The sequence below is a fragment of the Glandiceps talaboti genome, chromosome 16 (assembly GCF_964340395.1).
Source record: "Glandiceps talaboti chromosome 16, keGlaTala1.1, whole genome shotgun sequence".
Taxonomy (NCBI): domain Eukaryota; kingdom Metazoa; phylum Hemichordata; class Enteropneusta; family Spengelidae; genus Glandiceps; species Glandiceps talaboti.
The window spans coordinates 17,940,749-17,968,639 of NC_135564.1; the positions used below are offsets into that span (position 1 = coordinate 17,940,749).

The window sequence follows — 27,891 nt, forward strand, 5'->3', positions numbered from 1 at the left end:
GAATTATGTATCCTGAATTTTTACTCATGAATAATGTATAAACTGATTTATGTTAAGTTATAGATATTTTGTAATTATAACATTCATTTTTATAAGCAATCATGTTCAAAATTAATAAATGAGAAAGCTGAGTCTGTAAAATACAACAGCGATAGCTTTGTTTACTTATCTCCAAGTTGAGGAGTCTTTGGTCTATTCATATGAGATCTGCTTGCACCTAAGGAGTCTTTGGTCACACACACACACACACACACACACACACACACACACACACACACACACACACACACACACACACACACACCATGTACTCCAGAGCATGGCAGTAACTGCTCGCGAACTCACTAAACCCTCACATCCAGAGGAACTTGGAAATGGACCTGGACAGGTACACATTTTTCAAACATCTTTCCTTCCACAAATTTGTGCACAAAGGTAAAGCAAATGTGAGCAACTATTGTGAAAATATAACAAAACCTCCAGACTTCAGACACGTAATGTCTTTCTACCCACAGTCCCCCTATCACCATTCTGGAAACAGATTAGAGTGAAATGATGATAATTGGTCCCAGAGAATTCATGTAATTGTAACGTGACTGCTTACATCAGTCACCATTTTCAATATGTTCTGAGTGCTCTTCCAGTTTTCAATCAGTTTTCTTACTTTCTGACTGATCTGTGGTAACATCAAGAATAACTCAAAGACAGTCGAATGGAATTCAGTCGTTAACTTTGTGTGCAATTTAGAATGCCAAGAAATATAACAAATAACAGAAATATATTTCTTGGACAAATGCTTCTTCCAGAATGTATACAAATGTAAATAAATCACTGCAAAAATGCAAGTTCTGTCACATGACTAGTATTTTATGAGTTGTTGCTTGTTGTTCACTTTGTTGTCAAGTGATACTGTAGATAACATGGGTGCTTCTGAAACAGTAAGTTTATAAAAAAAATAATTGCAATAAAGTAAACTAATCAAAATTGTTGAGTTCTGACTGTTGTGAGTTTTTGAGAGATTGAATACCGGGCAAGTGGTAAATATGTTACTGCAAATGCAAGCTGAAAATATTTATAATCTGAAAGTGAGTATTATGTTACATATTGTTACCTTAGTCAATGTTCGCCAATATGTGTTTCTTCAATATTACTGTCCATACTGTCCATAAGTACAGACTTTCAGTACATCCCAAAACGTCTGCTTCTCATAATACCTAGATAGTGTATGTCATGTCACTTTGTCCTCACCAACCTGCTCTGAAGGGATTGTGAGGGTGCACCGTCATGGCGTATAACTTATCTTGACATAGAACATTGCCATGTTTCCTTTAACGTAGTATGGTATTGCGTTTAGCCAAGCCATCGAGTTAGTGCCCCCTTTCCCCATCAAATAATAATAAATTTTCACTCTTTTTGTGACCATGGCTTGCTTGTATCTGTGGAGATACAGTTGTAAAAATATATTCATTTTAATATTTTCCTCTTGAAAAAAAAAGTTTTTAAAAAAATGTTTCACAAAAATATGAAAATAATACCAGTCCATTAAGTCTACAATCTAGTCTATAAACATATGTCTATGGGTCTATGGCAAATCTTTGTATAATCTTTGTATACCCTTTCTCATGGGCTCCGGATAGGCTGTTCACTTTGTATTTATTTCTGCTAACATAGAGAGGGCGCTGTTCGTCAGTCTGTCGAGATCGATCCACGAGACTTTGGATTTTGTCACTTTAAAATTACACAAGCAAAATATCTTTGGAACAGAAACCGTCCAAAGCTATTTAATATGGTATTGTGGTATGTATAATCGAAATCAATGAAATGTGGAGGAGATTTGTATCTTTCGATAATTTTTGCTTGACGAGATTTGGCGAGAAGAAACAAAATGGCGGTCGTCTGTTGCCGGTACATTTGTACATTGTCGACGAAATTTTTGTTCCATTGAACACACCTCGACAGTCAGTAAGTATTTTCACATTTTAATGTAAGTGGGAGTATTGTCTATAGAAAATACTTAAAATATTTATATCCAGTGTCAATTTCTTACCAATTGTGACTAGAGTCTGAGTATGTAGACGTGTGTCGCGAACCAAGTTCAATCATTCAATTTCATGTGTAAATCGTGACACTTCGTCATCGAAATGAGTTTCACCACATGAATATTCTAACCTTTGTGTGTAGTTGATATATTTGAAGATATTCCGGGAAGTGTAGCCATGCTTACTGACTGAATGAATGACAATTTCTAACTGTAATATCCGGTAACGATTCCGACTACACTTTCTTTGTTTATCATTTATGTTTCTGCGTGTTGGTCAGTGAAAAAGACTCTTAGTTTCAAATGTGGCACTGGAATGGTATTCTTGAAAACGATGTTAATTAACGGAAAGAGTTCCTTTTGTACATCGACAAAGGACGATCGCACAAGTGACAATGTCACACAGGCTCAATAAAGCGAATTCGAGGGTGTCTGGCGTCAATGCGATTGCTGAACTTCATTTTCACACACTTCACCAAATTTCGAAAACTTTCACACGACTTCAATGATAACTGCTTCAGTATTCTATTGACTACATAAAAAATTGATAATAAGTTGATAAAATTTACTTCTAATGTGAGATACGGTGCTACGTTTCCAGTATTGTGATGTGTTTACCATCGTCTCAGTAAACAGGTTCATAACTAATGTACATAAAGTTGGAACTTCCTGTTTACCATCATGTTTTTCAGTTTTTGGTCATTGCATCGATCGTCGTCATAGTTTACAACATATATAAACGTGTCGATGTCGCACTTGTAAACGCTCATTTATATTCCTTTGTTGAGCTTGTACGACATTGTGCAATGGTCCCTATCAGTATCATCAGACTGTGTAACCCTAGTAAACCTAAAGTCAATTTCAATACTTTCTGTTCATTTTCTGAATAAGATTTTGATAAATGAAATATTGTAAAACTTCACCTTGGGGATACAAGAACAGCTCTTTAATACCCAAGTGACACACTCTCACACAACACTTTTGTATTAATTAATTTATTAAATTCAATGTGTATCCCTTTTTGGATACTCTGTACAATTATTTGGAAATAACGGTTTTCAAAGAGTTGGGTAGGCTGGACAAAATGAAAAAAATGATAACAGTGTTTTATTTTCTAATTTGATTGCAGGTGGTAAAACCAGCATGACAACTTAATTTAACTTCATACATTAATCCACAAATTAGAGGACCAAAACAGGAACCAAGAGACCATTATGACTGAGTACAGTATACCAACCTTCTCAATAGGAGATGAAATTCTTCAGGTTGTTCAAGTAAGTCAGTGTATCCCTTTTATATGCTTCAGTTAACCTCTCATTGTCCAAAAGGATTCCTTTAAGCTCTATATTTGTTTCTGACAGTTAGTGTTTTCCCTAAATTTTTTATGAATGTCCCAGTAGCTGTAACTATTAGCTGTTGTGTGTTGAATTTCGCTATAAAACTAGTGCTGGAAACAGTTGAATTCTTGTCATTAGCTGAAATGTCTATTTATTAATGATTGCACAGCCAAATATTTCCCTTGTCTGTGATTGTTTATTGTACTGTCAATGTGTACACTGGTTTGAGGTACATACTACTAGGGAAAACAGTGGTTAATCACTGACCTGATTACTTGTTTATCAACAAAATGATAATTTGTGAGATGTTGACAGGGTTGATCACTAGGTGATTATACATACCTCAGTGAACACAATGATATAAATTAGTTGAAAATTGACAAAAAATGCTATGTATTGTGAGGGCTTACGAGTTCAGAAGTGGGCCAGTGACTTGTAAAATTTTCTTGATTGAACTATAGAGGGCAGTCTAACTGACCTGAAAATATGGAACATGTACAACGTTGTAAATTACTAATGTCAAACTTGGGAATGTCCATACTTTATATGGTGAATGCTCCTGTTCAAGCATCTTGGATAACCTTTTACACCATGCTATTATACCAGTATCTTTCATCTGGAGCCAGTCTAAGTTTATGATACTGTCTATAGGTGACACTGACAGGTTGTTGACTAGAAACTCAGTTAGGTGAAGTGGACTGATAACATTGCAGTATACATGTCTTCTGTATTACCAATTTATCTTGGATAAAAATTAAAAGAGAAAGATTGACAGGTTATTGACAGCTGTGCAGTGTACATTGTCATCAATAAAAGCATAGACCCTGTGGAGGGTCTATGATAAAAGTAATATATTATAGATAAAGAATGATTGACAGCTACTGTAATTGACAGCATTTCAGTTTATACCTTAGTCAATTCTACAATTACAAATCATTTATAGATAAAGGAAGATTGACAACTACTTAGTTGTAGATAAAGGGAAAGATTGACGGGTATTATAGATAAAGTTAGACTGAGTAAAGAATAAGCTTGACACAGTGATAGGACTAAGGTTATTAATTATATGGATAAAAAAAAGACAAAAAAACAAACAACAGATGTCTTCAAGCGATTGCATGATTTCCTATCGTCTCTATCTGCTCTGAGTCTCACTTCATGTTTGATGTGCTATGAAGCAAAAGGTTTGTTCCTACTACATGTAAAAGTGTGAAAAAAGAAGAACACTTTGATATGGTTGCTATGGTAACCAAATATTTATTCTTAATACATGTATTAATCACTTGTCTTTTGAAAATTCTGATACATGACGATGTAACAACTTTAATTACACAGTGACATATTGTACAATGTGCATGTACGTGACTCGTCATGTACATGGCAGAGAGTGCATTCTTTTATATACAAAAAGTGAATAAATAGTTACATAACATGTGCTGTTTGTTTGTTTTTTGTTTGTTTATTTGTGTGTTTTGTCTAGCTAGAGTCTTTCAGTTGCAATGCCAAATGTGGTACATGTATATTATCATAATTATGTAACTATAAATAATAAAAGTTTAAAAGTTTAATTGTCCACTAAAATTCTTCTTTGATTACCCTATGCATAGACTCAATGTGTTTTAATTAGATGTTTGAAAACAAAGAAACAGAAACGAACAGATAAAAGAAAGTATGTATACACACAAATTCAATTTGTGGACTAAAAACAGTAAAATAACCATAGTCATTTACAGTACATTGTTAAGTTGTATGCAAGTAGCCAAAATCTATCTAAATACTGTACCTCAGGTATTTCACTGGGTTGTCATCCATAGTAAAGAAAAAATTGTAGTACTAAGAACTAAGCATGGAAATCTATGCAGTTTTTTATGATATTTCCCCCTCTATTACTTGCACTGAGTTGGTATATGCATGTAAAAACTGGGAAAATACATATAACCCAGTTAGACATGTTGGAGCTCATCACTTTGATTTTATAATACCTGGCAGTAGTCCTGAAAGCCCAACTAAATATTAAGTACTGTCACATTAAATAACTTTTGATTTATAGTTAGTATTAATAGAATTAAAGTTAAGAATCTGAATAGAGGCATAGATGTAACATGTGTTGTAGAACTAAGCTGTATGTTAACCTCTTGAGCTGAGTGTACCATAATAACCTAGCACTCTGAGAGTGTCACCGTGCTTGCAGGTCATACTGTCAAACAGAACATTCAACTAAAGGGGTAAAAAAACAAAGACATGCAGAACAGGATGATTTATCGGTGTAGACTTGTGAATACATGACAATGAAATATTTGAATAGAATAGGTGGGTAATTTGTAACATATAAAAGAGATAAGGAAGACAAAAGCTGTGCCAAATTGTTATGTTGATGACCTCAGTGAGAGGCAGAGCCAATCACTGGTTGGTTTGTCGGAAAACAATCTATCATTTTATTTTGAATAGGCTTACATACATGTACATGTACATGCAGATAGGCATAACAAGCAGACCAGCATTGTATATTGTGATACAAACACTAAGGTACATGTAGCGACTGTCTCTCCTCCAATCTCGGAATGTTTAGGCATACTAGGTTAGAAAAATTTCTTTCCAAATCCAAGAAGAAGAAGAAGAAAAGGAAGCAATTGCCTTGTGTAAGTAAAGCTGTACAGATACATGTATACGGTATACCATGTTTTTGTTGAGGGTAGTGAAACATAAAAATGTGTCCAAGTATCAGGAACAAACTATTAGTATTACCTCTATTCTAGTACCTGAATCAAAATATATCAAACATAATACCAGTGATTTTATTGAGTAGTGTCTAAAAGTAGCATCAGATGTAAGATTGATTTATGCCGGACTTTCAACCACTTGCAAATTCCTGTCTTTACACAGCTATTCACTGACGGATAAAACATGATATATATATACAAGTGAGTGATAGGTATGACACTTCACTGTACATGTCAATCTCCACTTAATTATGCCAATCAAACCACAAGCCATACTTTGAAACTTTGAAACTTGTATACGCCAATACTTCAGTGAAGTATTGTCATTTTAATCACATTATTAACTATCAACGCAATATTTATCTGAGGTTCAATTTGCAAAATGCTAATGAAAGCTATAACCTGAACATGTACATGTAGCTGTTATTTCACAATGACTTTATTTGATATTCACTATCTGTTGTTTTAGTTTTGCCAAGAACTTCAGGATTTACTTTTCATCACACATACATGATGTACTTTTACACCCCAGATTTACATAAAGCCATTGTATCCCATAGATTTTGACCTGAGGGAAAATTGTTGTATGAATAGAATCAGTAGATACTTTCTCTAGAGCTATATGTGTAATGGCAGTCCCATCTTCAATATATTATGATCCTAATGGTGTTAACACAAAACATTGTATACTTTGTTGAGTTCGTTATAACTCATTTAATTGTGTTATTTATTGCTCAAAGAATTCTGTAGATTGTGCTGTCTGTACATAGTCTTTTTTTTTAAACATGGTCTATTCAGCCGAGCCCCTTATTGTAAGTTGTAAATACTTAACAGTATTAGTGGTACAATAGCCAAGGACAAATACAAATGCAAATAGTTTTCCGTACATCATTATGACTTCACGCCCCACCTTGTCAAAACTTTAGTTTAGGTCTAGCATTACAAAGTATTCTTTTAAGACTAGGAGACGTACACTCTACCTTTGTACCTGTACTTGCGCAGACATCATTGAAATGTCTATTGTTTGGTATGACCATGGATTTCAATAAACACACTATATATCAAGTTGAACGTCCTTTATGCATCGCTAAACTATTACCATCCAGCCATAGCCTGGAATCCATGTGGATTGGGATTTTAGATTTTGTTTTCCAATCAAAATCTAAAATCCCAGTGATCCGCATAAATTCCATCCTGCACCAACAAGTATGTGGTTCGGTTGTTCTCTTGAGGCTTGAGTTATATACAAGTCTTACAACAGTACATGGTATCTGTACTTTCAGGGTGGGGTAGGAGGAGGTGCATTGTATTAAATAATGTAATCATGTATCCAAAGTTTATCATTTTCTAAATGTTACCTAGCATTATTCGACTTTAAACTAATTGGTTGAAGGTTAAGCATCCAACACTAGTACCACCACAACATGTGGTTGTGTTGTCCTCTTGATGTTCGAGTTTATCACAACGCTGTTTTCACGATGGGGTGTAAGTCAAAATCTAAAGTTTATGAACTTCTAGATATTTTTATGTATCATTAAGCCAACTAGTTGAAGCTGAAGTGTTCTGAAAAAATTGGCTGCTCATGATCATTATGTAGAGCACAGCACCATACCAATTGATTTAAAAGATACTGTGGATAGGAAGGGGTGTACGTCAAAATACAAAGTTTGTAAACCAAATGGAAATACTGTTACCTGCATTACACATAGTAAAAGGTTAAAGTCTTCCAAAATTTTGGCGGTCACTCTTTTGATACAGAGCGATTGGTACAAAGAGGATAACATGACATTATTCTATTGAGTGCATGTGACAGCACCTTACTTACTGCATGACGTGCATGTGGACACCTCACCCTCAATGTCTCATTATGTCAATGGAATGTCTGATATCATGGTCCTCCCTATCTCATTTATGGTATATCCTCATGAATATTCATGATCATGTTAATAGGCACAGGTAACAAATGATTGTGTGTTTATTGTGAGAAGAGCCATGGGATCAATACTTTTCCTCCCATGTTGTGGTTTGTCATGAAACATAGGTACAGAGTGAAAATACTTGTACATTGAGTCTGTCAGCATGTCGTCCTACACATGGTCACTGGAGGAATACCTCAGGATAGCATTGGTAAACTTGTAATTTTTGATGTTTTGAGTAATTTTATAGTGGTGTTGGTTTTCAGTGATACTACTTCTTACTGTGACCCCATTGATCCAGTTTCATTCATTCATGGTACCGTATTGCAATAAGTATTTGTATGCACTCTCTATTTTTAGCCAATTCTTTATATATTATATTTTCATATTCTTGCCAGGTTCTGATGACGTGGCCGAAATATGTATATAATCAAATATAAATGTTGAAATGAAATTATATTTTATCTGATGATTTGTTTGATCAAAAGTTTGTGTAATTTTTGGTGATAAATTATGGATGATTGATGTCATTGATATGGCAATAATATTTGTAGTGATATTGACCTCAATGTTCAAACAATAACAGACCGTTTCCTTTTTTGAAAAAATATTTGATGGGTCAAAAAATGAAAGTACAGTCAGTAGAACACTGTCCTTGTTATAAAGCATACATTTTTGTATCCATATCTACTGTGTTCATTTATAACTAGAAATAATTTTTTTTAATACATTAATTAAAAATTGAATTGACATATTTTATTTTGTAGTATCAACATGTACACTTTAGACAGAAGAGATATTTTATTTTTGATATTTCTATTTTAAATATAATGATAATTGCTATTTGTTTCCATTTCACTTTGAATTAGAATTAAATAATTTGTTTATTGCACCGGGTGACCTATCCATTTATTCTATAAATATGGTAGCTATAATTATAATAACAATATTTTGGTTGGCTGTAGGTTGGTAAAATCTACCTGAGTTCCACTGGTATTGTACTTTGTATCACAATCAAAATTATGGTTCAAAGTATCGACGTCTATACAACATTACCAGATTCTCAGACATTATTTGGTTGTCTGAGGTAGATTTCAGCCCCTCTGTTTACTGATATTCCCCACCAACAGTGTATGGAAATATATATCAGTTTTAGCAGATTTCATTCCTCTGTTACTGGGGTCCCCAAACCATATAGCAAACATCATTCACTAGGTCAATTTTCCCAGCCAACACAAGTATTTTATTTGATAGTCATAGATTATGCCTTGTAAAAATATAACATCTAGTCATGTTTTACACAATTCTGCAAGTCATACCGTATTTGTGTAGTCTGAAAGATCCAGTGGTTGGTTAGCTTATGTAACTCTACCTCATGTCAGGTTTGAGCAAATAACATGTGAAAACAACTGGTTGATGGATCTTTCATTTTCAGGCAAACTATTTGTATAATTTCAGTTGTTTTTGAATATTTGTGAAAAGGGCAGTACATGTGATTAACTTTTATAATTAGACAAAAATACCTATCAATAATAAATGATGCATGAGATTATTTTTCCTTGCAAACATAGATATACATGTAGATCCCAGTGAGTGCATTCATACCAATAAGTACCACAGATATGTACCCGTTTAGTTATGACATTTCTAGTTTTACTAGTTGTAAAGAATTCTTTCCATCAACATGTTGAAACAAGACATTTTTGTTTCATATCTCTTTCTATTGCAATAGCCATCATTCTGTCTTTTTTATTTGTTTTTAATTTTATTTCTGTAACAAGGACATTCTTCTATATTTTATGATATGGAATAATGTGGTTATCTTGATCACTTCATCAAAATGGAAAACATGTGATAAGAATGATAACGGAAAGAGTAGTGATGAATGTGTAATTTTAAATTCATAGTTTCACAGATAGCCCTTACAATCTGTCTAATTAGTTATATTTCCAATGTTATAGATGTCTACCGTGTGGCATGCCAACACTGTACTCTAAGTGACTGTTTTCCATTTCATCAGTAAATTACAATCATACCTGGGTGAAATAGTTAGTTATGTAACTATTATACACAGGCTCTATAGCTATGCAGTATACCATAGTTTTGTTTACTTTCTTTTTGTGATGTCATCATAATGCTGAAAACCTACATTTTGTTTTATTCAATAAAAAAAAAATTAGTGAAGATAAATGTAGAAATGAAAAGTTTTAAATTCAACCTTATTGGGAGCAAGTTCTTGTCATTTCATATCAAACTCATTAACTTGTATTAATCACCACTAGTTACAAAGCTTGGTAGTCTATATATTGTATGTACCCTTGACTACTGCTAATTTGGTAGTCTAGTTACAAAGCTTGGTAGTCTATATATTGTATGTACCCTTGACTACTGCTAATTTGGTAGTCTAGTTACAAAGCTTGGTAGTCTATATATTGTATGTACCCTTGACTACTGCTAATTTGGTAGTCTAGTTACAAAGCTTGGTAGTCTATATATTGTATGTACCCTTGACTACTGCTAATTTGGTAGTCTAGTTACAAAGCTTGGTAGTCTATATATTGTATGTACCCTTGACTACTGCTAATTTGGTAGTCTAGATACCGTACTGTTGTTTAGTAGTCTAGTATGTGTCCTGGACTACTGCTAATTTGGTAGTCTAGATACTGTTGTTTAGTAGTCTAGTATGTGTCCTGGACTACTGCTAATTTGATAGTCTAGATACAATGATTGGTAGTCTGTGTGTCCTGGACTACTGCTAATTTGGTAATCTAGATACAATGATTGGTAGTCTGTGTGTCCTGGACTACTGCTAATTTGGTAGGCTAGAACTCTAGATACAATGTTTAGTGCTCTATGTGTCTTGAACTACTTCTAATTTATGCCCAGCATATCTGTTTTCATTATTATATAGCAACAACATTCACTGTACATGTATGATGTTAGTCAGGTTATCATGAAAAGTTATTCAGATGTTTATTATCGCTATTATTCGATTCATAATTTGTTTTATTTTTCATATGTTGATTTGTAGGATGACAGGTCCAAGAAAGAACGTCTTGAAGAAGAAGGAAGAAAGATGATGGTGGTGGGAATATGTGCAATGTCCAAGAAATCAAGGTCCAAACCAATGAAAGAAATTTTGACACGATTGGAACGATTTGAATATATTGTGACTGATATATTTGAAGAGAGTGTAATTTTACATGAACCTGTAGAAAAATGGCCGCTATGTCACTGTCTTATATCATTCTTTTCTAAAGGATTTCCATTAGAAAAAGCTGTACAATATGGCAAATTAAGGAAACCATATGTGATTAATGATTTACAAAAACAATTTGGGCTGCAAGATAGGTAAGTCTCTTGCCAGACAATATTATATAAAGTGCCATCTTTGAGTTGTTGGTATTTCAGATACTGTATTAAAGAAGTCAGGGATGCCACTGTCTTTGCTTGAATTTAACATCTATGATTGATAGTCAGATTTAGCCAAGTGAACTGTTTCAGGTACAATTTTCTGTTAATTTCCATTGGTCTAACAACTACCACCTCATAAATTTGGTAGTCTTAGATTCAATGTTAAGTCGTCTCTGTGCCTGGACTACTTCTAACTTTAAGTCCTGATTGTGTGCTCTTGGTGCCCTGAACCTGTGACCTGAACAGTGAAAGAAGTTTGTTGAAATAGAAAGTACATACAGGAGGATGAAGATCTGCACCAAGAATTTCACCTGATTTCTTTTATAAATCATTCGTATATCTTTGTAAATTTTCTGTGCGAGGGGCTGAGGCCCAGCACCGATTAAGAAATAAACTAAAACTAAAATCTAGGGAATGATGATAAAGATCAGATAGTTGACATTGTGTTGTTCCTATCATAGATCTTGGAGGGGAGTTGGGACTGTCCCTCCACGCAGCGACATATGTTCCTATCAATTTGCCTGCTGTGTTGACTATTTGGGCTAGTAACCCTGTATAATGATGGCCTACCATATTACTCTGTTAAACTTAGTTCACGTTGTATCAAACTCCAGGGCTTATAATATGAAAATTGTAAACTTTCTGAGAAGTACATGTACTTCAAGGACAGACTTGAAATGAAAGACCATAAGACTATTTTTGGGACTTATTCGAGCTGCTTCAAGGACATAATTACTAAACTTTACAGTTGTAATATTAGTTTCTCAAGTAAGCTAGATTCCTCAAGGATCTCTCCACATTGAAAGATATTGATTGACTGTGTTCCTCTTGTAGGCGATATGTATATGAAGTTTTAAAGGCAGAAGGTATAGGTCTACCAAGATATGCAGTACTTGACAGAGATTCTGATGATCCAAATGGTAAGTGATAGACTGTTAGTATTTACATTATGTAAAGTGATCACTTGTGTTGATATAGGTGTGTACATGTATGTAATTGACATACAGTGCAATGTTGAAAATAGTATTCTAAACACAATGATATGACCATGCAAATTTTCAATGTACAAAATGTATATATGAAGTCATGAATGTTGCATTTTTGGCAACATTTTCTGTTTTTGGATAAACCTGTGTAATAACAACCCCATGATGCGTGGGTGCAAATATGGATACTTTGGGTATTTGCAAGTTTGCTTGCAGTATTAACTGATGATGGAGCTACACTTTCAGACACAGCTAACATTGCAAGCAGTACACTCATGCTAATACCTGGAGTATGATATGCCATACTAGCACTAACACATTATAGGGTTCTGTCAGATGGTATTATACAATGTCATTTAATCATAATGTACACGGTGCTCTGAATCCCACCAGTTATTAACCAAGTTATGGCACCATTAATCAATCCTCTTATTATACATCATGAAAAACACTATATTTGTGTCATCCACAGAGTTTTCACTACACAATGTCAGGGTCACTGAACCCTTTTACAATTTCTAAGCAAACTCTTCAAACCACATTTATTTATTTATTTATTTATTTATTGCATCCCCTTTGTATCAGGGGCTCACTTAAGCATGTTAGGAGCAGCACTAACAGAAAATTAAAATACATACAATGCTAAAAAATTAGAGAAGATATGACTAGTAAATCACATACAGAAATAAACAAACCAAAGGGAGGGATTGAATAAATATGTTGACAATATTTTAGTGGCAGTCATTTCAGTTTTAAATCTCAAACATTTATGTCCAACCACCTGTCATAGAAGTTGTACTCAGATGTCAGTCTCTAATCGTTATTGTGAAATAATACTATAATACTCTGTCTTGTTTTTACATTTCTGGGATGAATCAATTTTTAGATGGCATTGGTAACTGCAATTTATCCCAAAACACACTTATATTTGCCCTCAGTGTACAGCAGATGTCAGTGACCAGTGTGCCCTCTAAGCCAATTTGACATGCCACTGACGCACACAATTTCTAGTGACGCACCAAAATTTGGTGTTCCCCTATCTCTTACTATGTGGTGACTCACAAGAAATCCCAGTTTTCTCATTTTGACTCAACAACAAAATTTGGCTATCATTAGAGGGCACACTGGATGTCACAAATGAAAAAAAAATTTTAACAACAAAAAAGTATCTGTGGCAACATGAGAGTAACAAATTATCATTGCTAAAGGAAAGATTTTGAATTGTTGTTTGTTATCCAGGCAGACCGAGTAGAATGCTCTACAGTGAGTAATAATAAAAATACTTTATTGTCATATGTGTTTATACAATGATAATGTAGTGATTCTGCAAAACTTGGATTAATTAAAAATAACATTTCAAACAACAAAATTTACAGATTACTGTGACAAAGAAGACATTAGATAAAAACTATGACACTACAATAACATTATGATTCATTTAAAATACAAACAACAGTTGAACAAAAACTGATTTTGAAATGATTAATTCTTGTTTAATAGATGTATAACTAGTTAGCAAGGTACGCCGTGACAGGACACCCTCACACATCGGTCAACCCCCTCCCACAGGAGGATGGTGAGGATGGAATGACACGATGTATCTTACACTCTAATGTATAATATGTATGCAACACATTACATTTCAAACAATGGGTGCGCCATGTGATAAATGTCACTGATTGTAGACTTTGACTTCCTAGTAATGTTACGTTGCGTTGAGTAGACTTTAAACGAGGACTCAAAAGGTGATAGTTCATCCCTGATAATACTAACTGCTGTATTGTACCAAAAAAAAGCCATTTTACTCTTACTCCTATATTACCCTGTTAGTAAAATAAGTTTGACTTGCCTAGCAGATATTGCAGATGAGAGTAAATTGCCCTGTTAGTAAAATAAGTGACTTGCCTAGCAGGTATGGCAGATGGTTAAAAACAACAACACTGTTACATGTGTATAATTGAGGAATGTAATACATGTAATATAGAAGATTTAAATGTCCTGTAAAACTAGACCCAAATAACGATCTACTATTATGAGAGTACGAGAATACGGTAATTATGGATGACAAATATAATTTGTACCTCGATGTTATTACTGAAAGTGGTGTACATCTCACTATCTTAAAAACAGCTACTATGCAAAAGGTATTAGGTTACTGAAACATAAAACCAGCTCTGTTGTTTAATGATAATAATGAAAGGTAGTTAAAATCCAGATATTAACGATACACAGTATCCATAGAAGTGTGTTTTTAAGTGTCTATTTTAAATTCATATTAATATTTACAACCTTTCCATGTATTACAAGAGAAGACTTAAAATATTGAAGACCTTGAATGTTTTCAGTTATTACAGCCCCAATATATGTATAGGTTTTATTACAGAGGGACAATGGTTTTGTTAATATTAGTATAGCAGAAATACCATAGAATCTCCATGATATTGTAATACTCATAAAAAAAACTAATTACTCTTTTTGAAGACTTTACCAGGGTCTACAATTACATTATAGTTCAGTTCAGCTGTAAAGATTTTATCATAGTATATTGAAATATAACACATAAAATAAACTATTCTATATATATTTGTACAAAATTTAGGACACAACATTGTTTTATAGTGAAAACATCACCTAATCATAGTGTAAAATCTACCTGAGTGCCCCTCTCATTTTACCAGGGTTCCCCACCAAAATTATGGTATAATGTGTAGGAAACTATTCCAGTTTTACTATATTCCCCTTTCTGTTACCAGGGTTCCCCAACCTTAGCAAAAACACTGTTCAATCTCATATATATACAAAATGTAATACCAAAACCCCAACTGATATATAATTAACACATATCATAAATTGTTGTAGGGTGTGATATACAAATATTATTGCATAGCTATGAATGTTCCCCCTTAGATTTACTTTCTTTTGAAAGTGTATAACAGTTGTGTTACTGAATTCAATTATTTCTCCTTGTGAAGTGTATTACTGTCGGCACCAATGATGTTAGCAGTATGGAAATGAGGGGTAAACCTCCCAACAGTCAAAGTGTACCAGCGACAAATGGTATACCTTTATATTTCTTACCTGCATTATATTGATTTTGGGTCTGTGAGTTGTGAAATACACGGTATAAAAACTAACTACAAGTTAATTATTGTTTTACTACACAGAATCTGACTTAGATGAAGGAGATGATTCAGTAGAGGTGAATGGACAAGTGTTTGCTAAACCATTTGTAGAGAAACCAGTGTCAGCTGAAGATCATAATATTTACATTTATTATCCTATGTCAGCTGGTGGTGGCAGTCAAAGACTTTTTAGAAAAGTAAGTTTGATTGTACTGTATTCTGAATGCTCGCTATTTGTAGATCTGGTTGTATATGGTCAGATCAGTGGCCCAGAACAAGAATAGACAGACTTATCTCCTATCCTTTACAGTTGTAACACATATGTTACATTTGTACATCTGTCTTGTTCTGGGCCATTGACTGGTAATGGTATGTCAGTCTTAATCTGTCTGTCTGTCTGTCTGTCTGTCTGTCTGTCTGTCTGTCTGTCTGTCTGTCTGTCTGTCTGTCTGTCTGTCTGTCTGTCTGTCTCTGTCTGTCTGTCCATGTGTCTATCTGTGTATGTGTCTAGTGACTCAAACTTTATGACTATTTATCTACATTTCAAATGCATGTGTGTACAGATATACATCATAACATGTATATATATATGTGTGTGTGTGTGTGTGTGTGTGTGTGTGTGTGTGTGTGTGTGTGTGTGTGTGTGTGTGTGTGTGTGTGTACATGTCTCTTTCTTGTATTCATGTCCCTGTGTATTTTCCAGTCTGTAATTTTGTCATATGTCTATCTGTTAATAGCCAACAATCTTACTTTTCTTTTTTTTATTTGCAATTTCCACCTTTAACATATCTTGTAATGATTGACATTGTCACAGCAATTAGGCATAATTGGAAAATACATCATAATTGACATAAATCTCACTGTCCTTGGTTAGATTGGCAGCAGGAGTAGTGTCTACTCACCAGAAAGCAGAGTCAGGAAAAAAGGGTCTTATATTTATGAAGAATTTATGCCAACAGATGGAACTGATGTCAAGGTGAGTAATCAGTAATATATATAAATAGTACTTGCTGGAAACATGTCAAATTAAACAGATACTGGACACCACCTTCCAATGAATACAGTAATATAGTTGTATGTGTTTTGACGCTGGATTTATTTTAGCTGAATACACATAAAAGCTTGTCTGCTGAAATAAGTCCCACTAACTCACTTAGGACTTGTCATATTTCTACATTCAGCTGTAGTGAAATGTATCAACAACAGTTGAACTGAATACAGCAAGCCAAACTGATGAGATATTTACAAGTAGTGTCTACTGTCACCTTACACTGTCCACAAAATTAAGTGTACCTGACACACCCCAAAATTGTTAATGTGCCAAAATAAATATGTTTCCACAGTAACACATTTGTTTTAGATAGGTACTAACATTGGTAACTAACAGATATAGGGATAGTGTGTTGTGGTTGAACCACAACACACTATCCCTATATCTGAAATAACCTTTAGATTAATGTCAGGCTCTCCATTTTTCTTGAGTTATAGAAAGGGCTGGGGTAAACAACACATACCCGGTGTTGATAGCTTAGTGGAGCCAGTGTTCTTCATTGTACAAATTACCATGCACAAGTATACATACAAAGTAGCCACACTGAAAAACAATTAGCCATTAAATGTGAATGGGGATTCATAGAAAGTTTTTCGTAGAGTAAAATATCTTATTCTTACATTGACATTTAAAATGATGGTGTTGGTCAGCAACCTCTGAGTGGTAGTTGCTAGTTTTGAGTCCCGGATGGCCACATTTTGGTGCTAACCGGTGTAGGTAGAACTCAGCTACTCAGAATAGTAATTTTTTTGTCTCAACAGGTATATACAGTGGGACCAGACTATGCCCATGCAGAAGCCAGGAAATCACCAGCACTTGATGGTAAAGTAGAGAGAGACAGTGAAGGAAAAGAAGTCAGATATCCAGTCATCCTTAATAATATTGAGAAACTTATAGCCAGGAAAGTATCACTGGCTTTTAAGGTGAGTCTGTTCAAAAGTTCATTGCACATATCTAACAATGATGTCTACAGATACAGTTATAGTAATGTAATCAACAATTGTAGTAAACTTGAGTATAGACAGACAGACATACAGATGGACATCTTCATGGTCTTTGCCCACTGTTATAGTAAGACTATTAAGAGTAATGCAATGATAAAATGAGGGCAGCAGTCAGAAAGCATTTCTTCAAATTCTAGAAATGAATATTCCAAGGCATTTTCTTTTACATTGTAACTGAGTATGTCTACAGGACATCATTTGTTTAATATATTGAAGAGCCATAAACTAAAAACTTAAAGGTAAAAAATTGGTAAATGGTTTAACCTCTCTAATGATATTTGCCCTGATTCTATTCTATGAATTCTCACTGTTGGTTGTTACTTAAAGAAAGAGCTACACTATCAACTTCCAAGTTTTATCATAAGTTTTATCAAATTTTAAAAACAAAAAGTCAGTTATAATACTCCCTATAGCTACTGTGAGTATGATCCACTATCTTGACAAAACACATTATGTATGATGGTTATTTTATGTGGTCTCATCTGATTGTATTGACAGCAAACTGTATGTGGTTTTGATTTACTACGTGCCAATGGTAGATCATATGTCTGTGATGTCAATGGCTTTAGCTTTGTGAAAAATTCCATGAAATACTACGATGACTGTGCCAAGATTTTAGGGTAAGTGAAAAACAATTTCAAAGAAGTTTATGTAACATTTTTGTAATAGTTGGGGATAAACTGAAATTCATACTTAAGCAAGTTTTTTTTTCAAGGAAACTGCTTCTAAACCTGACATGGTAATAATACTACTCAGAGAATTTGTACAAATAAACATACTGACTGGAAATTAGGATTTAATCTTGGTGGGGTGGTAATAACAAGTGAATATGTACCTATATTAATGTCTTAAAGGCCAAGGTTTCAATCCTAGGTTCTTGCATTAGTGTTATCTCATTAGTTGGGCCATAAGGATTACATAGGATTATTTTTTTGTTCTAGACCAACTTTTTTTCTAGATATCTACCAGATAACTGCTGTTAACATCTTAACAATATGTTATGATTGATTCAGTGAATTTCATCTTTCCTTAGGAATCTTGTGATGAGAGAGTTAGCCCCTCAGTATGACATTCCATGGAATATTCCAATGGAAGTAGAGGAGGTGCCATATGTACCAACAACATCTGGAACAATGTAAGTTGATTGAACAGGTTTTTTATTAGTGTTTATGTAGTATATTGACTATGTCATTTTCAATGACTTGTTTTATAACTAGACAACATGACCTCGGATAAAATTTGTGAAAAAAATACAAATACAGTATTATTTAAAGTGGCCATATGGATGAGAATTTGGTATTTATTTTGGAATTTTATTTGATAAAACAGCTTCACTATGTTTTCTACTTGAAAAAAATAATATGAAAGAACATATACCAAGTCTATGTTTATAACTCAAATTACATTGCAAAAAAATGTAAAAAGTGTAAAAAGTTTGTTATTGTACATACGATAACAAACATTTTACACATAGTTTAATGTTTTGCAGTTTATTGAGTTGCGAACATGGACTTGGTATATGTTATTTCACATTATTTTTTCAAGTAGAAAAACATAGTGAAGCTGTTTTATCAAATAAAAATCAAAAATAAATACCAAATTCTCATCCATATGGCCACTTTATCAATGAATAAATTAGAATATTTTTAACTATGTGATTATTTAAAGTTGTATCACTGTCATTTATTACAAGGAGTAGGTGTCTTGCAAGTCTTTGACACTAATATCCCTATTATTTCATAAACTTTGGTTTGTTCCTGTGATTGTCTATGAAGGGTTATCCCATTTGATGTAGATATAGGGGTGAATAGGTTATAATTATCTAAATCATTTCAGGATGGAGTTGAGGTGTGTGATTGGAGTAATGCGTCATGGTGACAGAACACCAAAACAAAAACTAAAAATGGAAGTCAGAAATCGGAGGTAAGTTTGCAAAATATTCCAAGATGTATAATTCTAGAGTTTTTCGATATTTTGCCATTCCATGCATTACCTGAATACTAAATGTATTCAAAGATTTACCTACTCAGGACACACTCAACAGAATTGTTACAAGCATACATTCAAGTTTACAAAGATGACATCAGTAATATGGGTTGTGAGTAAAGTTTTCTAATCAACATGTTGTCTATTTTCTGTGTTTATCAGATTTTTTCAACTATTTGCCAAGTATGATGGTTATAAACATGGAAAAATCAAGTTGAAGAGACCAACACAACTACAGGTAAAAAGTGATCACCACAGTGCTGAGGTGCTGTTATTCAATTTTTTCCCGTTTCTCTGAGATATACAGTGTACACTGTGTGTACATGGACATGGATGAAAACATGCCCAGTTCAATAGATAGAGAATATATTGTTCATGGTTCCAAGAATCAATAGAACAGTAAATATAGTTAGTTTGGAACGATAAATTGGAAACGAATGTGATGTTTTGATTTGTCAAATGTGGGACTCAGATCAAAACATAACATTTGTTTTCCAAATTAACATTCCAAAGTAACTATATTTTACTGTCCTATGCACAAGCCCCATTCAGATTACAAATTAACCATTTTTAATCCGCTCTCTTCTGGGGGTGGGGGGTGTTTGGTATTTATGTGAACGCAAAACATAAGTTTGGGAAAACAGGATTAACAGTTAATCATCCTGATTCCATTTCACTGAATAGTAGAAGAGGTCAAGAAAATACTGATGTACTATGCAGTGCAGTGCACAGCTGACTATATGTAGTGACAACACAAATTTTGAATTTTTTTTTTGGGACTCTTTTGAATACAGGAAGTTTTAGATGTTGCAAGATATTTATTAGCTGAAACAGAGCGACAACAAACAATATCAGAGGTTGAAGAGAAGAAACGGAAACTGGAGCAGCTGAAAACTGTACTGGAAATGTACGGACACTTTTCTGGAATTAATCGTAAAATACAACTGAAATACCAACCAAATGGACGACCCAGACATTCTAGCAGTGAAGACGGTAAGTTTTTTCTTACAAGTTTGCTATTTTATAAAAGGTTTCTATGACACTGGTGATTTGTTGTTGTCAGTTCAAGCAAGTCCTCGGGTTTGGCTTATTTGCATATTCATACCACAGTGTGTCATTTATGGTTCAAACTTGCTGAAGTATAGTCTGTTTAACTAAACCAGAGTACAGATATACAAAAATAGCCTTTCTGATTGGTTGCATGCTATACCACAGTTGTATGCAAATGAACATATAAATAATATGCAAATAGTATGCAAATAAATATTCAAATGATGGGCTTGTATCTGGTACAGAACTGCAGTGTCATAGAGATCTATGTTTCAGCTTGCCTTTTTCTAATATTTGCAGTGCATTGCAAATGCTAACCATGTCAGGAAAGTTTTTCAAACTTCAAAGTGACTTTCTGAAAAGAGATATAACAATGAAGTGTGTTTTGAATCACTGAATTCATTAAAAAGTTGGGTAGATTATGATTACATTCAAATTGACGTGATACAGGTATACAATTGATTTGTGCAGTTGTGTGGTGAGCCAGATTTTTCTAAGATAGTTAATTCCTGGGCTTATCCTATGAGCAATATTTAGTGTGTAAAAGGGTAGTCTGCAGACTAATTATCTCAGTGTAAAGTTAGACTGACATAGATATAAAGGAAGCAGCGTTTTTGTTAAGCAGTTAAAATTAACCTGTGTTCCCCTGTTATTTTTACCATAGTTCCCCATCAAAATTATGGTATAATGTAAGGGAAAGTTCAAACTATGTCTATATTCTCCTTTCTGTTACTGGGGTTCCCTAGCCTTAGCAAAAACACTGTAGATGGCTACCATGTTTGTTTGTAGCGAGGGGTTGAGTGTCAAAGTTAAATAAAAAAGTTAGAAAAGTAAACACAGGATTATTGATGTTTTAATCTAGCAGCATTGTTATTTCTCATTACAACTGCAAGTCACATGTAGACTTGACTTTTCTGACTTCAAAACTTGTGTGATGTGAGCGTTTATTACTAATCATTTCTATAGTTTTTTGACAATATTGCTTCATCTATCAATTTTGGCCTTACTGTGTGATGAATAACAATCACCTTGCACACTGTAAATGGCAGAAACAGGCAACATGTATGCAAAATATGCAAATCAGAAAGTTGTGAAATTAGAATGTTGATCTTTAAAGCTGAATGGAAGTTATGACATCATTAGAAAAGATCTTTAAGTGAAGTGAATATTTCTTGTCTGGAAACATATTGGTAGATTTAGTCAATAATTTCATAGACTCTACATGTGTATGGTCTATGGTAATTCCCGCAATTAGACTTATGTGTTTGTTAGTGTCAAAGACACGTGATTTCTGTATTGTTTTTGACAACATTGCCCTCTTTAGACAAAATAATATTGCTTTTGTTTTTACTTTATGTGCCAACTTAGACACTAATACATGCATAGACATGAACAAAAGTAGAACAAATGTGTAATGAGTATGCCAGATAAGAACCAAATCATCACCCCTTTTCATTTGAAATTAGGACAGTATAAGATTTAGTTTGCTTATTTCTATGTTCACGTTTCGAGTGATCTTAGAACATGTGCACTGAGACAGGTAATGTGTTCTGTATTGTCACTATCCATACATGTATGTCTGGTGTTAGTAGTCATTAATGTTAACTATTATATTGTCTGTAGATTTGTAGAATCAAGGAATACTTCATTTTTCTTTCATTAGTTTGAGTAAAAGAATTTTGTGTGATCTTTATGCTGATAGAAAGTTTGATTTGGTTTAAAGTTTGCAGCGTGTGACATACTCATAGAATAGTATAGTATAGTATAGTATAGTATAGTTTTGCACTCAGTTTGTTCATCATGGAAGCATTTATTATGTTCAAGACATGAAATTCTCTCCAATTTGAAATTTAGAAACAGGCATGTTTAAAACAAATCACTACCCCATGTTGAGTGTATTATATAAGTGGAAACAACACCTACAAAAGGTTATTCGCCCCTCAGTATCCGCACTAGATTGTACAGAGTGATTGACAGTTTCAGTCAGTGTTTTATGGGTGTACTGAGTTACTTCACAAACAATGCTTAAGGAGGTTATTGCTTGTAAGAGATATAGTTTTCTTCAATTCATTTTTATTCAGCATATTAGTAGTAAATGAAAATCAACCGTTGAGTCATAGTATAAGTTGTTTTTTTGGGTTTTTTTTTTTTTTTTTTTTTTTGGGGGGGGGGGGGTTTGGGGGGGTTGGGTTGGCCTTACAATTCTTGGTCATTTGTAGTCATGCAACATAGAGGGCGTACTCCTGTGACCTGTGTTACATCATATTCTTGCTTTATTATCTAATGTGAACTGGTAAGAATTGCCAGAGGTTCTCAGTCATTTGGAAATTTTTTTTTTTTTGGAAACGATGTCATTTCATCACATACTTCCTTACACATTTAATACTGTTATAGTGGACATGTGTATGTGGGTCAGTGACCTACAGTCAGCTGAATTTACTGTTCTTGGAGGTTTTGATTGTTAAATAGTATGTCAGTTTACAGAGAACAGCAGATAGTAGAGACCAAACCCTTAGTGTTAGGGTGCATAAGGGACGATCAAATAATGTCACACAAGATCAATAAACAGACTTCATTCAGTTAGGGGTGGGATGTCTGGCATCAATGTGATTGCTGAACTTCATTTTCATACTTCTAATCACACAAATCTAGAAAACATTCATGCCTTCAACGATAAAAGGTTTGTATTTACTATTGAGATGTTGATAAGTTGATTAGAATGTACTGCCAATGTGATATTCAGTTCTGGGTTTCCATTAATATTTTAATGTGTTTAGTGATTTTTTTGTACATTGCATTGATCATGACCCAAGGGCCCACTGTACAATGTAGTGTATATACACAAATTAGTGTGGCATCTTGAGGGTTGATTATAAATAAGAGGTTGATTTCAGTAACCGATACCCGCTATCCCCTCACATGACACACTCAATGAGTAATCAAAATCTGTCATTTTACCAGGGTTCCCAAACAAAATTGCACTACACTGTATCTGAAATTATGCAAGTTTTACCTGATTTCCCCATCTCTGTTACCAGGACTTCCAAACCTTAGCAAAAACTGAACTCTAGAGGGCAGGTAATCATAATAACCGCAAAGACTCCTTATGCCATTGTTATTTATTCAAGAAATATTAATTCCTTCATTTAGTCTGGTTTCCTCTAGTTGTCTCTAGATCATATTCAAATCATTGGAAGTAAAAGTTAAGGAAACAGGATAATATTAATCATATAAATATCAATGAACGGCCATAGTACTTCTTTCTGCTGATATTAGTAAATGTATATGAAAAATGGTAGATTCTAAAATGCTCTATAACGGTGCAGTATTAAATCTTTTAATTTGTGTGGTGTTTTACATGTAATAAAACAAGCTCTGTGTTTGGTTTGAGTGCTTACTGAGATTAAGGTGGGTGTGCATAGTAACATGTTTGCATATATATATACTAACACTGGTGTGTGATTAAGGTGGTTGGTCAGTATCTTCTGTCCTCTTTTTTTCCCTTCTTTCCTTACATTTGGCGTTTATCACCATGCATTAGACTTCATGATTGGTCTGCTCGATGAGACCCCTTCTCAATCACAGTGTGCATACAATCAAAAAGTGGAACTCCGCTACATGGAAAATAAACAAAGTAGCACCAGTGAAGAAGGTGGGTCAACCGTTGTTTGGTTTTCCAAAAAAATATTTCACCTCGGTTTCTCATTTATACTCAGATACCCCATAACTCAAAAAACAAACTAATGTGAACATATTTCTCAGCACGTGGACTTGGGAGGTACAGCAGAAGAGAACGGTGATTTTCAAATATGTTCCAAAAAATATTTCACCCACGTTTCTCATTTTTACTCAGATACCCCATAATTGAAAAAAAAGCAACTAATGTGAACATATTTCTCAGCACATGGTACAGCAGAAGAGAACGATGATTTTCAAATATGTTCCAAAAAATATTTCACCTAGGTTTCTCACTTGTATTCAGATACCCCATAATTGAAAACAAAACAACTAATATGAACATATTTCTCAGCATGTGAATTGGGAGGTACAGCAGAAGAGAACAGTGATTTTCAAATATGTTTGCAGGTGGACAACCACAGTTTTACTGATAACCGTCATACACTCACACTATTCATACATTTTACACAAAGATTATGCATTATACATATACAGAGCATTTTGCTGGTCCCTTTTCTAGAACTCCTTATTAAATATATTGTGCCATGTTGTATTCATATGGAGACATTTTCATGAACCTTCCAGACATTCTGTTCGACTATGATACTTACCTGTTGGCAAAATACTGATGGGTAACCCGCATTAATTCCTCCAATCCATGCCAAGAAATTTTTGGCCCCGCCCCCTCCACCATACCTGGCTCCATATTTGGTTAGCTTAGTCTCCCGCCTAAGTGGCAGTTCGCGCATGCGTACTTGTGTCTTTTATCGCATGGCGTACAAGTGTGTAGACGGATATTGCTTTCGTCTTCAAGTACCTACCTCCAATTCCATTATACACACTGGTTTTTCCACTTGGTTGGCTCTTTGGTTACCCTAAAGATCCTAGGATTACAGCTAAGTGTCGATTTATTGTCTCTCTCTTTGCGATTGAGATTTGTTGTGTGTTTTTCTTCTCCGTGCAGACGTCCCTTATATAGGCAACATTTGTGTTTCGCCATCTTGAACGCCGCACAGGGTTGTGGGATTGCTCTCGCAATGCGCACCGGGAAATCTGGAGACGACCGAGGGGGTGTAATCAGTCGAAAGCCATCTTTACTATGGACAACACCATACGAATACCGCACATTGATTACCGAATTATTTTGAATTTCAGTAAAAGTTTGAAGCGACAGCCACTCCAGTAGCTCAATTTCATTGTCTTGAATGTACTAAGAAGTTTTTTTCACTGTACGTCGTCGTACAACTAAGGAATTAATCAACACGAGTACGGCTGTAAACGCTATTTGTAGCATCGCCGTATCATGTGTTCCGGCGTTATTACTTCTGGTAAATTAAGCACAATTTCGGTAATATTTCTTTGTCTACATGTATGTCATGATTTCAACATTTTACTGCTATATTTTGACGAAATATACGGAAGCGAACGATCACGCACGAAAACATGAGTGGCGTGTCTGGAGAGAAATTCCGATTCAATTCAATCATTGCATGGCTTCCTTGTCAAATATTCTAAAAAAATAAATTTATATAATATATACATGTATAAATATTGTCTCACTATAGTTCATTGCACATTCATGTTGTAAAACACGTACAAATAGAGAGCAATACGACATCAGAATACTGATTGTAAGTCGAAAACGCGTCATAAAATGATGTAAACAGTATTACCGCTGACACAGTCGATCACAACACGTCCAAATCGCCGATCGTAAAAAAATGTCTTGAAATGACGACGTTCGGTGAAAAAAAAATCTTGGTACATTAAAAACGATAAAAAGAAGCTTATGGAATGGTTATCTCTTCAAACTCTCACGGAAACTCAAAATAATTCGGTAATCAATGTGCGGTATTCGTATGGTGTTGCCCATAGTAAAGATGGCTTTCGACCGATTACACCCCCTCGGTGGTCTTCAAATTTCCCGGTGCACATTGCGAGAGCAATCCCACAACCCCGTGCGGCGTTTAAGATGGCGAAACACAAATGTTGCCTATACGGACGTCATTGCCTTACCGTGTTGTTGTTTTTTCAGTCATTCGTTTCGTCATGACTAAACCTAAGAAGAGAGGTGTGTGTGGTCATGACATGCCTAAGCAGGATTGTCATTCTGTTTGTCTGTCTTGTCGAACGTGTTCGCAGTCCAAACCCTGTGAAGTTTGTTCTAGTTGGTCCGATGAAAATTGGCGTAAACTAGGTAAACAGTCAGACAAACAACGGTCATCTAAGCCGAGTGCTTCTGTCACTACTCCTGCGAGTGTACGGTCTTCGACTTTAACGGTAAGTTCTTCTGTCACAGCGGAACCGAAGTCAGGTAAGCTTTCTTCTAGTTCTGTTGTTTTAAACCGTCCTTTTCAGGACGAACTGGGTAGTAGTGCTAGTGGTATGCGGTCCTCTCTCGGAGAGGGCTCGACGACCGTAGACACTATACAGCTATCACCCCCTAGTAACGTTCCTCGAGTAGCGGTCACTTCTCCCTCTCCCCTGGGGGAAGGGTTGAGTGTACTTGACGAGTCGTCACAGCACTGTGATTCTAATCGTCATAAGGCTACGAGTATTTCCGAGTCGAACGCTGGTCCAACTCGTTCAGTCGGTCGAGAGATCTCCTGTACTGACGTAACCGGGCCTGGTGTAGCTACTACCCACGTACCTCCTCGCTTTCCAGTCTCAGGCTCGCCAGCTAATCGGACTGATTGTATTGAGGGTACGCAGACTGGTTTACATACCAATCTGGGTAATTTTTCGAGGGTCGATCAGAGTATGAATCGTCCTCAAATTGCCAATTCTAGTGATGTCAGTTCTAGACCAACGTTGTCTGCTGGGCAGAGAATACAGCGTGGTCTGGACGATTCCACTTTGTATAGGGGTGCGAGGGTTTATCCCCCTCAGACCAGAGCTGAATTTCGGAATCCCCAGTTCATGCCAATGCCTACTGGTGGTGCTTTTTCTGATCCACAGCAATTTTCTGGTGACTTTGGTTTTCCTCCTGAGACACCATGGGGTGTTTTTAATCCTCAGGTTGGTTGGCCACAACAGTATTGGCAGTACCCCTGGCCATCCCTCCCTGCTTATTACAGGGATGAGGGTTCAAGGCCTACTACTAGGAGAACACAGCATGATTTCATGCCTCCTACCAGGGATTCTCCCTCTCGTTCTCGCACACGTTTCAGAACGCAGAGGTCAAGAGACAGGTCCCCTTCGAACCAACGGTCTCCGGTCCCTAGAGGGCGGAGTTTCCGTTCACGTTCGAAATCTTCTTCGTCCTCCAAGTCGAGTGAGAGTAAACGTTCGAGGTCGTGTTCTTCTGAACGTTTTGATCGGTACTCCAGTGAGAGGTCACCCAGGCGTGTACCCAGTCGGCAGGAGGTCTCCCCAGTTCGACCTAAGCGTCGAGCCAGGAGAGACATAGACGAAATGTCATTAAAGGCTCCCAGTGATGCCTCCTTTGGGGGAAATGAACCAGATACCCCCAGTGTAGTGGGCACTTTGCGTTCAACTTCCCCTACTCGTGATGAGGAGTTCTCCTTCCACGAGTGCATTCAATGGGTTTACAATCGGTATCCAGACCGTTGTCCTAAGCCTCCACCAG

At 35.2% G+C, this 27,891-nt stretch overlaps 1 protein-coding gene across 1 annotated transcript in view; it reads left to right on the plus strand.

The window, feature by feature from the left end:
• The first annotated feature begins 5,875 nt into the window (after nt 1-5,875).
• LOC144447269 (inositol hexakisphosphate and diphosphoinositol-pentakisphosphate kinase 2-like) overlaps nt 5,876-27,891 on the plus strand; it is a 44,356-nt gene continuing 22,340 nt past the window's right edge. Inside the window, exons 1-11 of the mRNA XM_078137186.1 lie at nt 5,876-6,014; nt 11,043-11,362; nt 12,260-12,345; nt 15,576-15,730; nt 16,408-16,509; nt 17,346-17,507; nt 18,087-18,208; nt 18,622-18,723; nt 19,425-19,511; nt 19,737-19,812; nt 20,369-20,567. Coding sequence (XP_077993312.1) covers nt 5,937-6,014; nt 11,043-11,362; nt 12,260-12,345; nt 15,576-15,730; nt 16,408-16,509; nt 17,346-17,507; nt 18,087-18,208; nt 18,622-18,723; nt 19,425-19,511; nt 19,737-19,812; nt 20,369-20,567 — 1,489 coding nt within the window. The 5' untranslated portion in view covers nt 5,876-5,936. The remainder of the gene's footprint in view (nt 6,015-11,042; nt 11,363-12,259; nt 12,346-15,575; nt 15,731-16,407; nt 16,510-17,345; nt 17,508-18,086; nt 18,209-18,621; nt 18,724-19,424; nt 19,512-19,736; nt 19,813-20,368; nt 20,568-27,891) is intronic.